The 16236-nt window shown below is 34.3% G+C and overlaps 1 protein-coding gene across 1 annotated transcript in view; it reads right to left on the bottom strand.

The window, feature by feature from the left end:
* Positions 1-7714: 7714 nt before the first annotated feature.
* Hectd2 (HECT domain E3 ubiquitin protein ligase 2) overlaps positions 7715-16236 on the bottom strand; it is a 105521-nt gene continuing 96999 nt past the window's right edge. Inside the window, exons 17-22 of the mRNA XM_015500026.2 lie at positions 16000-16074; positions 15343-15430; positions 15157-15263; positions 13789-13904; positions 12855-12998; positions 7715-10127 (exon numbers count right to left, since the gene is read on the bottom strand). Of these exons, the coding sequence (XP_015355512.1) occupies positions 10007-10127; positions 12855-12998; positions 13789-13904; positions 15157-15263; positions 15343-15430; positions 16000-16074 (651 nt within the window). The 3' untranslated portion in view covers positions 7715-10006. The remainder of the gene's footprint in view (positions 10128-12854; positions 12999-13788; positions 13905-15156; positions 15264-15342; positions 15431-15999; positions 16075-16236) is intronic.

Below are 16236 nucleotides of genomic sequence, written 5' to 3'. Positions count from 1 at the left end.
TACTTATATATACTTATATATAAACTTATTTCAACCTGTGAGCTTAGTATTATTTTATTTTAAAGATGGGCAAACTGAGGCAAAAAGATGCTAAGCAATTTATCCAAAGTCACTTGTTCATTGCCAGATCTGGGATTCAAACTGAAACAGCATAGCTTCTAAATGTTCACATAGAATCAGTATCCAGAATAAAGAACTCATAAAAACCAACGAAGGGCGGGGGTGCAAAAAAACCCAAACCAAACCAAAACAAACAAACAAAAAAAACAACAGGAAAAACATACTGAACTGGTTTTTCACAAAAGAAATCTGAATGTATCTAAATGTGTTCCAATGTCACTAACGATTATGGAAATGCAAATTAAGACACACTAAATAAACAGAAACATGAAAAGGTCTGCTGAAACCAAGTGTTGAGGATGTGAAGAGATGACAACTCTTTTGTAAAGCTGGTGGAAATTAACACTAGAACCACCAGCCTGGGGAGGAAGTGGACAATATCTAGTAAGGCTGAAGATGTGCATGCTGCAAGTGCACAATGATACATCTGGGTTGTAATCCAGGGAAACTCAGGCACGTATGCTCAACAAGGTGCAGTGTCCCTGAGAGCCTGGTTCACACACGGAAACATGAGTGTATAGAAGGCTGGATCAAGAAACCATGACATACTCATTTAATAAGATCTTATCCTGCAGCTAAAATAGATGAATTATATCTAACTGAATCATTAGGGATAAACCTAAAAAAGATAGTATTGAAGGAAATAAAGTTGAAGAAAGATATGTAGAGCATATTATGTAATCAATTATAATGACACTATATAGCATTTATGGTGTCATTATATATATTACATTTATATATATTACAAATGTAAAAATGCTGTGGGAAGGATTCACACAAACCACAAGTTGATAGGGATCACAGGGAGTATGCTGGGAATGGATAAGGCATTTATTAGATGGAAGGGTGGGGATGTTTTCATTATAATAATCCCTGAAAATTGTCTCTATATTTGAAATATTTCATTAAAATAAACTGCTCACTTGTTTTTGGGGGAGGTTGGAAATCATAACTTAGACTTTATTATATAACTTTAATTTATTAATTAATAAATTAATAAATATTATCACTAATAATTCACATATTCCCTCAAAAACATAGAACTGTAAAAAATATTTATTTCAAAGTTACCACTTGTGATATATTTGTTGTGAATTTAAGATTTTTAGGTATTCCATAAATGGAATGATGGGTCATAATGAGTTGATCTATTAACAAAAAGGCAGACAATTTAGTAGAAAAATGGGTGAAAGACTTTGTATTAGTCTGGATTTGCTAAGAAGTAAAGACCCAAATGGGATTAACATGCAAGGGTTTTAATAGAAGAAATGTCTGGGTGTAAGGAAACCGGCAGGCAGTTGGGGAATGCTGGCTGAAAGAGCCAAAGGTTAGGCTGGGGAGGTAGCTCAGTGGTAGAATGGTGGAGTTCTTAAGGCCCTGTAGAAGGAAGGAAGGAAGGGAGGAAGGGAGGGAGGGGAGAGGAAGGGAGGGAGGAAGGACCCACCCAATAGTTCACAATGAAAAGCTGATGATGAGTGAGAGGAAGAGGCAGAAAAGAGTGGCTGGAAGCCTCTTAAATTGCTTTGTGGTGTAAGAAAGCTTCAATAAGGCTGTTGGGGAGTCATCAAGCCAAAGTATGCCATCAGATGAGTCCAGGTTTTCTAGGAACAGGTTTGCCTTAGAATCCTCAAAACACTTACTCATTAACAGAGAGCAACCTATGGGACTGTTGGCCCTGGAGCCAATACTTCATCAATTCCAAAGAGCAAGAGCATTAGGACCCTCATGTAGTTCCACATTGTGAGGAATGGAAACCTCTTGCTGATAGCCACATAGGTGAGTCACCTGGCAGGTAGACCTTCAGCCCCAGTCAGCCTTCAGAAGACTATAGCTCCTGCTGACAACTAGATCACAGCCACTAGAGAGCCCCAGCCAGCCCTAGCTGGTCCTGCACTGTTGACCAATAGGCATGTGAGATCACAAATGTTTGTTACTTTAAGCCACTAAATTAGGGGAAGAATTGTTATGCAAGAAGAGATTAATGGAATGAACTTCTTCTACCTACCAAGTTTTAAAATTTTTAAATATTTCATGAATTTAGTTCTATTTAACATATAATATAAAAGCCTGCATAGTATTTCACTGTATGAATGTATAATAATGTAAGGTCATCTTTTAAACCAAAATATAATAGAACTTATTGTAATAATTTTAAAGAAAATAGAGGTCCTGGGTTCAATCCCTAGCACCCACCCTGCCCCCAAAGGCAACATAAAAACAATTAAAAGGTAGAACACAAAAAGGGAGAAGATGTTTATATTAACATATCCAACAAATGTCTCATGTTTGGAATATATAAATAATTACACCCATCTTGAGAATTTCACTAGGTAGCCACAATTGATTTTTTAATGAGTGTTCTCCTAGATTTTCTATACAAATGCAAATACATTATGTGTTTATTCCTACAACTTGCTTTTTAAAAATTGACAATAAATTATGCACATTTTCTGCATAAATTCATTTTAGAGTTTGATTTTGTATTCAGGCAGATGTAATATTATTCTAAGGATATATAACATTTACTTCATTTTTTTTTTTTTTTTTGCAGTGCTGGAGATCAAACCCCGGACCTCTAACATGCAAGGCAAGCACTCTACCACTGAGCTATACTCCCAACACTACCTAATGTCTGACATTTTATATTAAAAAGTCTAATTTGTTATATATGACAGCAGAATGCATTACAATTCATATTCACATATAGAGCACAATTTTTCATATCTCTGGTTGTGTATGAAGTATATTCACACCATTCATGTCTTCATTCATACATGTACTTAGGGTAATGATTTCCATCTTAATCTACCGTCTTTCCTACCCCTCTGCCCACTCCCTTCCCCTCCCACCCCTCTGCCCTATCTAGAATTCCTCTATTTCTCTCATGCTCCCCCTCCCTACCCAACTATGATTCAGTCTCCTTATATCAGAGAAAACATTTGGCATTTGTTTTCGGGGGGATTGGCTAACTTCACTTAGCATTATCTTCTCCAACTCCATCCATTCACCTGCAAATGCCATGATTTTATTCTCTTTTATTGCTGTGTATATATACCACAATTTTTATTTAATCATCATCTACTGAAGGGCATCTAGATTGCTTCCACAGTTTAACTATTGTGAATTGTGCTGCTATAAACATTGATGTGGCTGTGTATTACTATAGTATGCTCTTTTTAAGTCCTTTTGGTATAAACTGAAGAGTGGGATACCTGGGTCAGATGGTGGTTCCATTCCAAGTTTCCCAAGGAATAGCCATACTGTTTTCCATGTTAGTTGCACCGATTTTGCAGTCCCACCAGCAATGTATGAGTGTGCCTTTTACCCCATACCCTCACCAAGACTTATTGTTGTTTGTATTCTTGATAGCTGCCGTTCTGACTGGAGTGAGATGAAATCTTAGAGTAGTTTTGATTTGCATTTCTCTAATTGCTAGAGATGATGGACATTTTTTTTTGTATATTTGTTAAATGATTGTATATCATTCTGAGAAGTGTCAGTCTTCTGAGAAGTGTCTTTTCAGGTCCTTGGTCTATTTATTGATTGGGTTATTTGTTTTTAAGTGGTGTTAAGATTTTTGAATTCTTTATATATCCTAGAGATTAGTGCTCTATCTGATGTGCGTGTGGTAAAAATTTGCTCCCATTCTGTAGGCTCTCTATTCACCTCATTGATTATTGCTTTTGCTGAGAAGAAGCTTTTCAGTTTGAATTCATCCCATTTATTGATTCTTGATTTTACTTCTTGTGTTATAGGAGTCCTATTAAGGAAGTTGGAACCTAATCTGACTTGATGAAGATTTGGGCCTACTTTTTCTTCTGTTAGGCACAGGGTGTCTGGTTTAATTCCTAGGTCCTTGATTCACTTTGAGGTGAGTTTTGTGCATGGTGAGAGACAGGGGCTTAATTTCATTTTGTTGCATATAGATTTCCAGTTTCCCCAGCACCATTTGTTGAAGAGGCTATCTTTTCTCCAATGTATGTTTTTGGCATCTTTGTCTAATATAACAAAATTGTAATTTTGTGGGTTAGTCTCTGTGTCCTCTATTCTGTACCATTGGTCTACCAGTCTGTTTTGGTGCCAATACCTTGCTGTTTTTGTTACTATTGCTCTGTAGTATAGTTTCAGGTCTGGTATAGTGATGTTACCTGCTTCACTCTTCCTGCTGAGGATTGCTTTAGCTATTCTGGGTCTCTTTATTTTTCCAGATAAATTTCATGATTTTTTTCTATTTCTATAAGGAATGTCATTGGGATTTTGATTGGAATTGCATTAAATCTGTATAGTGATTTTGGAAGTATGGTCATTTTGATAATATTAATTCTGCCTACCAAAAGCAAGGTAGATCTTTCCATCTTCTAAGGTCTTCTTTGATTCCTTTCTTTAGGGTTCTGTAGTTTTCATTGTATAGATCTTTTACCTCTTTTGTTAGGTTGATTCCCAAGTATTTTTTTTAGGCTATTATAAATGGGGTAGTTTTCCTCATTTCCCTTTCAGAGAATTTAATGCCTTTGACTTATGGTTGTTGATTTTATATCCTGCTACTTTGCTGAATTCATTTACTACTTCTAGAAGTTTTCTGGTAGAACTTTTAGGGTCTTCTAGGTATAGAATCATATCATCAGCAAATAGTGCTAATTTGAGTTCTTCTTTTCCTATTGTATCCCTTTAATTTCTTTCGTCTAGTTGCTCTGCCCAGTGTTTCAAGAACTATGTTAAATATAAGTGGTAAAAGAGGGCATCCCTGTCTTGTTGCAGTTTTTAGAGGAAATGCTTTCAATTTTTCTTCATTTAGAATGATGTTGGCCTGGGGCTTAGCATAGATAACTTTTACAATGTTGAGATATGTTCCCATTATCCCTAATTTTTCTAATGTTTTGAACATGAAGCGGTGCTGTATTTTGTTGAATGCTTTTTCTGCAGCTATTGAGATGATAATATGGTTCTTATCTTTAAGTCTATTGATGTGATGAATTACACTTATTTGTTTCCATATGTTGAACCAACCTTGCATCCCTGGGATGAACCCTACTTGATCATGGTGCACTATCTATCTTCTGGATATGTTTTTGTATTTGATTTGCCAGAATGGAGAGGGAGAGGAAAAAAATCTTGAAGAAAGAAATAGGGATTGTTTTGGTTGGAGATCAGTATCTTTCCTGCTTCTCTTCTCATCCAATAGATGGGGTTGTCTGTTGTTAGCTGGTATCTCCACCCTCAGGATGATGAAGGTAACCAGGGTGTCACTGTGCTGGGGTAGTGGCTACTGGGGAGAGGGAGAAGATAGAAACTGGGTACCTGACCAGCTGGAGTTCCAAACTGGGAGTTGCCCCCACTGAAGATGGCAATGAAGGTGACCCAAGATGGAGGTGCCTGCTTTCAGCGATGGCATGTTGGGTTGAGTAGGGGAACTGGGTGATGGCGTTGGATGATGAGTTCTGATATGTGAGATGTGAGAGATGATGAGCTCTGTGGCGTGCAGTGTGTGGCTGTCAGCTGACTTCAGAGCTTGTATAAAGTTCTGGCATGCAGGCAGGCTAATGTGCGTTAGGGGACTATCTCTGCTGCCACAGAGTCCCAAGATGGAGGGGACTTGGGGAGTCCCTAGCTGGAGGTCCACAAGGGAGTGGCGGCTGGAGTTCCTGTGAGTGGGAAGCTGCCTAGGTGTTCTGCGTGGGAGCAGCGTCCATGACTTCTGCTCGGGTGGTTGCCGAAAGTTCTGCATGGGTGTGTTGTCCATAGTCCTACTCAGGGCGAGTAGTTGGGAGACCTACTGAGGCCTGGAGCCCTGGACGGGGCAGGCTGACTGTGATTTCTGTGGGGGAGCAGGAACATCCCTCGCAGAGAAACAGTATTCTCACTACTTGAGTCCCAGGTCACAGAGTGACACAGAGTGCTGCCTCCCTTTGGCCCCCAATCTTGGATCCTCTGGCTCACTTGTTTTGAGTTTTAAAATACTATCTTTTTTAAAAAAAATATTTATTTTTTAGTTATAGGTAGACATAATATCTTTATTTTATTTTTTGGTGCTGGGGATCGATCCCAGGGTCTTGTGCATGCAAGGAAAGCACTCTACCAACTGAGCTATATCCCCAGCCCTAAAATACTATCTTGTTACCCATGTATAACAGTATTTAAAACCTTTGCCTAGTGAGACTTAAGATAAATTCTAAAGTCATTTCTAGAATATGAAAGATTTTTGGGCAATTTTAAAACCTCAAAAACACTTCCTGTTCTTTAATTTGTAGCTGAGCCCAATGTTTGAGAGTCAAAAACCTCCAGATGGCTTCAAAAGCAATGACTTAAGATGTTATCACAATAACACTACTATTTGTCTTGCATTCTTTAATATTGCTTACTCTATGTCAGGCACTGTGTGAATGCTTTACACATTCATTTACTCTTCCCTGCAAATCCCAGGTAGGTTTATTTTTCCCATCTTACAAATTATTTCTATTTACAATTGAGGCATGGGGAAGTTAATGTGTCTAAGGAGTAATAGTGAATGGTAAACCCAAGGCAGTCTGGGTTTATCAAAGATTATTTACTCCAGCCTGGAGTAAAGGACCTATGGCCAGCCAGGTAAACAGATCTTGGGTCCTCCCCTGAGAAAACCCACCCTGGTCTTTCTTCCATCCAGCTACCTATCTTCCAAAGTACCCAGTCATTGGCAATTTAGGATTCAAAATTAAGCAATGCAACTCCCATTATACAAAGGAACAATATCCAGAGTAAAGAAATATCTCTTAAAAGTTATTCAGGAGGAATTAAATTCCTAAGACTTTTAGAAGTAGTTTTATTTGTATATGGATCACTTAAAACATTCTTTCCTACATTTTTTATAATCTCCTCTTTCTTCTTTAGGGTTAGGAAATGTGGGCAAGAGAGGAAAGGGCCAGAGGATTGGTTCTGAGGAGGAATACTTGAGAGGGAAGGGGAGGGGGGATAGTAGGGGATAGGAAAGGTAGCAGAATACAACAGTCACTAATATGGTATTATGTAAAAATGTGGATGTGTAACCGATGTGATTCTGCAATTTGTATTTGGGGTAAAAAATGGGAGTTCATAACCCACTTGAATCAAATGTATGGAAGATGATATGTCATGAGCTGTGTAATGTTTTGAACAACCAATTAAAAAAAAAAAGAAAAAAAAAAGATCTGAAGTTGTCTATCTGTGGCCAATAAAATGTCAAACTCAATTTACTTCTGGGTGTACTTGATTGGCAATAATATTCATTTGGTGGGGTATCTGTGTGATCATCCAGATACTGGATATACATTATTTCATACTGAAAATATGCTAAGGAAACTGGTTATACGTGGTGTCAACAGCATGTCTTCTGAAGCTATATTTTAGCAGTTTTCCTAAACTTATCAGTTTTCCTAGTTACTAGTTTAAGGGATAAGAGTAATGCAAAGAATGGCTTGCATTTATATTTTAAACCTATGGCTTTAGTTAATTTCCTGGTGTTCAAAATGAACTAAGCCTAATGATATTATTTAATATTTCAAAAATTTTATCCAGAAACTAACAATACAGATTTGTAACAAAAGGGGGACTACTAAAAAAAAAAGACAAAGCATTTTATAAATACTGATAAATACTGTGTAATGCTTTAATTTACTGTGGTAGATACAAAAATCAAGAATTCATAACAGATTATTTATAAAAAAAAGTAACAACATGAATTTTCTAGCTGTTTAAATTAACAAAATGTAACAGTAGTGGTTTTATTTTATAAATGAGGTATTATTACAATGTAAACCAAAAACAGCATAAATAAATAAGGGTAATGCGCAATTTAGTGATAAATGGTTATGACTTTCAACTGAGTAACAACAAATGACAAAAATTCTCCAGTTATTTACGAACTTCATCATTTAAAATTTGGCTTGCTTATGTATTTCTTACTTAAAATGACAAATCTATCAATATACAAGCACGTCATTAAACATGCAGACCAAGCCAACACAATTTTTCCATGAGTCATCTCTACCAAATAAAAACTTTGTTTACATTTTACTTGAAATACTTATATCTGATTTCTTATACATAATTCTTTTGTGCTTATTAGTAGTAACCTACATTAAACATCTTACTTTCTAGTTCAAAGCAGGGTAAGAGAGAAGCAGTTTTATTTGCATATGGGTTAAAAACAGTATAACAAAACAAATCAAAACCAATATGCCTTTAATTTTCTTAGGCTTTTCAAGATTTTAAAGAAGAAATACCCTTTAACAGTATACTCAAATGGAAACACATAGTCACTTTTGTCTCAAAGAGAATAGTAAATGAAGTAACTACTTTTCTTCAAATAGATTTGTGGTTTGGGTTCAGTATGGTCAGAAAACAAGTTGATTAATTCCTCCACCCTTGAAGAATTCTGCTGGTTGGGTGCAGGAAGTACAGCAACAAGAACATAGCCTAAACTAAAAAAAAATTTTGGGAAAATATTATTTGCCTATGAACCATATGCTGGTACTAAATGCTGGTTTTATTATTATTGCAAATAGAGCTTCAGAATTTTCTGAAGGAAAGCTAGCAAAGAATAGAGAAGTCTTGATCTGGACATATTTGTAACATGCTAATAAAACTGCTTCATTTGCTATGAATTTAAAAAACCCATTTACTGTGACTTAAAATACAGTTTCTTTTTACATGCTACTTTATTAGAAACAAAACAGACAAACAACAAAAGGTGCTTTTGAATTTACTATGTTCGAAACCCAGTGAAAAACAAACATTTTGGCCAAAATATTGAACTTAAATTTTATACCAAGTTACATCATTTTGACACAAACGTTGCTATTGTATTCACTTTTGTCAAATACCTTATCCTATTTTTTTTCCAAAAATTAGTGTTTCATTACAATTTGTGATCAAAAAATGTAGATTGTACATCAATCAATTACAATTGGTGATCAAAAAAGGTAGACGTAGTCTTGTACATCAATCAAAATATATATAAAAACAGTTCTTTTTTTTGTGCTTGTAATTGACTTAATTTATCAATGGTTAAGTTAGATCCAATTTTTTCTAATGTCTTGATCCTTAAGAAGAAATGATCATTATACAAATATTACAGAGTATTCAGGTAACTAGTTACTGCCAATGTGCATGCAGACTAACAATACTTAAAAGAATATAACCTTGAATCCAATTAGTCTGAAAATACTCTTGTACAATCATCTTTATTGATTTGTAAAAGCTGTATACACATCTAAAACCCTGAATTTACTTTGTAAAAATAAATCTTTAGCAATAAATGACACTATCAAAATCCCATTATTTCTCAGGCTATTATGTAATTATTTACATGCTTTTCAGCAATAGTTGAAAAGAATCTGATAGGACCCAAAGCCAGTATATCAAAAAACCCTGTAAACTGCATTTGCAATTATACTGTTGTTTACCTCTATATGAAAATATGGCTACATGCTTTATGGTAAATATTATGTAGCTATTTGCTTTGCTACTGTGTGCTAGTAGCACATAATCTGCCACTGGGTTCGACTATGTCCTAAATGCATTCTTTACTACCCTTCATTTTCCCAGTGGAACACCTGTGGCAAACTACTTATGGAAAATGATAAAGTGCTAAAAAAATGAGTGACTGGACTCATATCTGTTTCTGCCATGTGGTCTTTTCCTCACTCAAGAAAATTCTGTGTTTTTAGAAAATCATGCCTTCACTTAACAGACTTCATAATTGATTACAAAAAAACCCAAAAAACCAAAAACTAAAAAAAACAATAGCTCAGTCTTTTAAAGTTGGAGCTTTTTGAAAGTGTTTTGAGACAGAAACATGAAAAGGTTAAAGGCACAATAAGAGGGAAGTGAATGCTACATATAAAATATTATATTATATTTCAAGTCTTTTAGGCTACTCGAGTCCAAAACCTTCTGAATTTGAAATTCCAATGATCAATTTCTGTTTCAGGTCTTTTTTGCTCTTGTAGGGGGGAAGGCAAAGTTGATTGAAGCAGGTGTGGGCCACAGGTAACCTAGGGAAAATAATTTTTTGAAAACATTAAGTCTTAAAATGCACACAAAATGACTGCTAAAGAAATTTTTAAAATATCAGACACAATCTATTTTACTTTGTCAAGATATGACTCATGTATTCCTATACTGAACAAATATTTATTTAGAACCTAACTAGTATCATTCTGGACACTACGGCTACGTTTACAGACTAGACAATCAATATCCCTGCTCTAATGAAACTTTCATTTGAAAAGCATCTGTTTTGGAATCAGACAGATCTGAATTTGAATATTGCTTTCCCCACTTATTAGCAATGGGGACTTTCTTTGAGTTGCTTAAAGTCTTCAAATCATTGTCTTAATCAACACAATAGGGTAAATTAGCCAATTAAATTGTTTAAAAGAACAGATGAGCTATCTACATAAAACACCTAGAAAGTAAAAGATAATATAATGTTAATGTATTCCAGTCCGAATCATCAAAAAGTTATGAAAAGAGCACTTTGGGAACCCTAATGGATACACTTTTTAATGTTTTTTGCTTTTGATGCAAATGCAATAGGCATCCTCTGGATTCTTTGGTTAGCTCCCCTAACCCCTCTACCAGACGACATTGTTTTCTTCATTCCAGATTTCTATAGATACCTTAGATCCCTTTTTTCAGTTTTTATGGACTCATAGCATCAGAATAGCTATCAGAGAAGTCAAATAAAAAAATGAGAACAGAGAAAAGGAGAACATTTTTAAAGAAGTTTAAAGAAGCTGAACTTTGAGAGCTCTCTTGACTTAATAATAATTAGGACCAGTTAGCATTTACTGAATGCTTGTCTATGATAAGCATTGTGCCTAATGCTTTTACATATATTACTTCATTTAAGAGTCAAAACAACCTAAGAAGTCGTTATTAGTTTCATTTTATAGGTGAAGAAAAATATATGTGGAAGTACACAGGTTAAATATACTATTCAAAGCTATAGAGCTATGTGAAGTTCCCACTGGGAGTCCTAGCATTGTGGTATATTCATGACTAAGCTATATTAGCACATAAAATAATCACTGAAATAATAATAATAATAATGATTTAAAAAGTTTATATGTAATTGACATTATTTGTTATATTATTTATTCAGACATCTATTGTTTTATTAGTAATTATTGTTTTACTATTATTTGTATTAAAATACACTCCTCAGATTACCTTTTTAAATGGTTATTTGGCTGGGGATGTAGCTCAGTAGTAAAGCATTTGCCTATCATGTACAAGGCCCTCGGTTTGATTCCTAGCATCAAGCACAAACAAATTAAATTGATAGTATTTTTGTTAATATAAAATATTCTGAAAAATTAATTTCTGTTGAGCAAATAAATCTGAAAGCTTGGAAGGCTTCTATTGTAGTTTTCTCATTTTAGGTCTTTAATTATAAATCTAGTTCAGAAATAGTAATTATATACACATCTGTGTATAAACATTTGTTTTAAGTTTTGAAATATAATTCTGATGTTTGCTTAAATATTTGTTCAATGTATGGGCTATAGGGAGAATACAAAGGCATATAAGGCTTGGCCTCTGCCTTGAAGAGCTAAATGACTTAAGATATAAAATATAATACAGTACATAGAATTATCCCTTCAGTGTTTGAGGCACTCACTGAATGAATGATGACTTTTGGCTTACAGAGGAAGTAGACATTGAACTGGGTCTTCCAAAGAGATAGCAAGAAAATATTAAATGTGAAGAGAAAAACTTAAAGTCATGGAGGAAGGAAGGCATGGAATGTGTTTAAGAAACTAGCAAAACAGCCTGTTGATCAGAGCATTAAAAAAATGAAAATGATACACAATATGGAAGGATATAGAGCTTTGTTTGATAGGTTCTAGATTCTAGAACTTAAACTTTTGGGGAGCAATGAAGTATTACTGCCCTGGAAAACATCATGATCAAAACAGTGTTAAGGAAAATGAGCTTAATAGGACAATTTAATTAGACAAGAAAGAACTTGAGCAGGTAAATTAGGAATAAGACTATTTAAATAAGTTAGGACTGAGGTGAAAAGTTAACTAATCAGGGTGGTAGCAACGGGGAAAGCAAAGGACAGCTCTAAAATGAAAGAAAAAACTGACAGGACTTGAGGAATATTCAATGCATAGAACAGGAGGGGAAAAATGATTATACTCAGAGTTTGTATCTACTCAAATTGGCTTTAGTAATTAAAAAGTATTTGGGAAAAGTATAAGTAGATAAGCATTAACCAATAAACAGTACTAGCAAATAATTCAAAGCCATTCTTAGTACCACTTCATTATGTAAAGAGCATGACATTAAAAAAAGACTTGTTTTAGAGGTGCCTATAGTGCTAAGTATAATAGGACCAAACCTCTATAAATAAATAAGAAACTCCAACTTAATATTTTCCCTAAAAATAAAAACTATATTTAAATACAAAGGAAGGTTAGACAATATACTACTACCAAGTAAGCTAGGTTCTAAAAGAGACTACAAAGCAATTATTTAACCTAGCAAAGTAAAAAGTTGATGGAAATTAATTACAATCAGTTAGTATTGGTATGTGTCAAAAGCTAATAGAGAACTTTCAGCTAAAGTCTTTCTCATTTCAAGGCCATGTTTACTCTGAAGATTCTTCTATGAAAATGATTTCAGATTAAGAGAATCTTCTAATTCCAAATATAATACTCTTATTAGTAATAACCTATAAATTAAAATAAAATTATAATCTGGAAATTTACCAGTTAGTAGAAGTTTCATTCTTTGAGATTTTAAAGTTCAAATCAGCCATCCCTCCTACAGGAACTCTGTCACTTCCTGTAGTAAAATGTAGCAATTTCTTTTGAAGATCAAGAGGAAATCCAAGTACAACATCCCAAAAGTATCTATAAAACACCAAAGGAAATTTACATGAAATAGCCTGACAAAAATTCATGTAGATCATAATAAAGAAATATGAAGTAAGCTATGAGAAAAAAACTTTCCTTACAATATATAATATCCCTAATGTAAAATTAAAGAATGAGTTTCTATATATGAATTAGATTTTTGAATATCATTATAAATAACAATTTTATAAAATTACATAAATAGTCCAATAATAGATAGTACAAAACTCATTTTTGTTCCATACATAACTTACAAGTCTTATTAACACAATGCTATTTTTTCACCCAGTACTGGGGATTAAATCCAGGGCTTTGTTCATGCTAGGCAAGCACTATACCTAGGAGCACCTCCCCAGCCCAACAAGTGCTATTAAAATGCTATTTGTAAATATAGACCAAAGTCACTTTTTAAAATAAGTGGAAAATATACTTTTATAGAAAGTCATTTGCAGGGCTGGGTTGTGGCTCAGTGGTACAGTGCTTGCCTAGTGTGTGCGAGGCCCTGGGTTTGATCCTCAGCACCACATAAAAATAAATAGAATAAAGGTATTGTGTCCAACAACAACTAAAAAATAAATATTTGAAAAAGTCATTTGCATAACTTTTTCCCAAGGGGATTTCGAAGAGATTTCATATTTAGTATTCTTATTACTTTCTACAGATGAAATAAGATAGTAAAGGATTCAGTTAACTTAACTGATTCATATTATAAGTTACACAAATAAGCAAACTATATTCTATTTGTTCTCTTTTCTACAACCCCCTACCAGAAGTATAAGGAGCTCACCTTATAGTTAAGTCTGTTTTCGCATACCCATCATACTGAGTACTTCTCTGTAGAGCATGCATGTCCAGTTCAGGACTTCCACAGACCAGAATTTCGACTTCTTCTGGACGAAGCAGCTGTCAATAATTATCAAAAATCATAATTAAAGTGATTTTTTTTAAAGTGATGGTTTTAAATGAAAAAGGAACTATTTTCACTGACTCAAATCACAAAAATCATGACTTAAAATCAAATAATTTTTGTTAAAGAAAAATTGTTTCCACTTCCATTTTTCCTACTAAAGTAAGATATTTTTGCATTAAGGTTTATTATACCTTATAAAATAGTAATTAGTAGTTTGTCAGAAAAACAAGCAAATGACTTAGCATGAATCCAAATTACTCTTCTCCCAAAGCATCATGAAGCTCTTATATCTACTGATTTGCCTGCCTTCTACCAATATCCCACAAAACCATCTTAGTGCACTGAAGAGCTTGGGTATTTACAATCTGTTTTGGTGCTCACTTGTTTCACCCTTTAGGTGGTTAGTCTCTCACCTAAGAGATTAAATATCTAAAATAGAGATCATGATGTGCCATTTAATTCTTATTTTAACTCTTTCCATCCCCACAACCATCACTGTATCATAATTAAAACTTAGACTTGATAAAATATTTTTTTCAAAGGTACTTTCAACAACAAACATGCTATAAATATTGCTCAAAATCAATCAGGATTAAAGATCCCTGCTCCTGCTCCAAAGTAACTTCTACAGTCCGTTTCTCAGTGCTAAGAAAAATAATTCAAATGAAAGATCTTATTTCAATCATTCATAAAATTGAAGGGAGATACAAGTGGTACAGTTGAATTTGCCCTGGGTACTGGGGTGAAGGGTATCATCTGATATTTCCAACTTGACATTCTAACCCATATTCACACAATTAAGACAAGCCAAACCAACCTGAGTCTACCATGACTCTGGCGATAAACTATTTCTTGTGGGTAAGAGGCAACTCAGAGTTGCTAAATGACCCTTGAGGAAGCAGAAAACACACACATGATAATCAGAGAGAAGTTCTGGCTTTTGCCCTGGAACTAAATGTTAACTCTGCTTCTGTGCTTGGGTCCCTCAGTTGTAAGCCTTAAATTCATAAGTCTCTTCTACTTTCTTTGGGAGAGTTTTACAAGTCTTAAAACACGCAGTATAAGACAGCAAAAGAGGAGAGGAAAAAAATGAAGTGACTGGGGTTTTTGTTTGTTTTTACCTCTAGAGAATGGGAGAATTATTAAGTAGAAAAATTTCCTAATTTTAAAAGCATACTTAAGGAATTATTTGTCAATGTCATAGTATTAGAAAACCCAATTGAAAGCTTAAAGTTTTGAACTCACCATTAGGGCATTTGAAGCACACACACTATGAAATCCATAATAAAATGCAGCAAACTGCTTATAGATGGATTTGTTGATAAGGAAGTCAGTATAAAGCTGTACATATTCTGAAAAGCAATTTTACATTTGTTATGCAGTAAAAGTAAATGGTAAATACTAGTTCATTTTATTTTTAAAATATCTTACCTTTCCTATTTTGATTGGTAACTGGAATTTTATCACCTCCTGGCTTTAAATTATAGGATTTAATTATTCCAAATTCTTCTTGAAAAACCTGATGGGAGATACCATAACAGCATGTTTATTGGTATCACTGACATAACAACAGGCTTAGATGAACAGGATTGTAAATTTTAAAAAGAATAGATATTGTCCCTTCCCTTTTGAACACATAACATACAACTAGCTGTGTGGTCATCAGCCGGATACACTCAGCAACTATGCGGATCACTGTAATTTCCATCTCCTAACTATTGTAAGAACAGTGAAAATGAGAGTGTTTTGGTCTGACCCATCAGATTCAACTCTTAATTTCTTGTGTTGATGTTACAGGAGAGGCTTAGTTTTGAAAACTAAAAAACCTGGAGAAAGTAACTGAGTAAAGGGAACATGTAAAACTGCCTAGCTGAGTACCTCATTCTTGGTGAATTTTCTTTAAGGACTTTCACTAACTGCTTTACCACATGTGTCTGCTTCACTGTCTCTACCAGGTTAAGATCCTTTCAGAAGGGGATTGTGATGACTAATCCTTGTTCATCTTTTCTAACAGCAAGTGTTTAGTAACAAATAGCATTTTTCATATATGAGTTAATGGCTAACAAATAGCTATATGCCTATTAGTACCTGGAATGTTGAATAAAAATCTTCTTCAACATTGCCTTCATATGATAAGAGTTCAGTTAATCCGTGGGCCAATTCCTATAAAAAGAAATCTATTATCTATCTTTTCAGATCAACTAGTATTGCCTTAAATAGTTAAATAGATCTATCATAGTTCACTTACATATGAGATAAAAGAGTAAACTATTTCAGATTTCAAAATAAGTATTTGAGATGTATTTTCCAGGATACAAAATGCTT

This window comes from Marmota marmota, unplaced genomic scaffold, assembly GCF_001458135.2.
Source record: "Marmota marmota marmota unplaced genomic scaffold, marMar, whole genome shotgun sequence".
NCBI classification, from domain to species: Eukaryota; Metazoa; Chordata; class Mammalia; order Rodentia; family Sciuridae; genus Marmota; species Marmota marmota.
The sequence above is the reverse complement of the archived record's forward strand: the minus strand, read 5'-3'. Positions and strand labels throughout refer to the sequence as shown.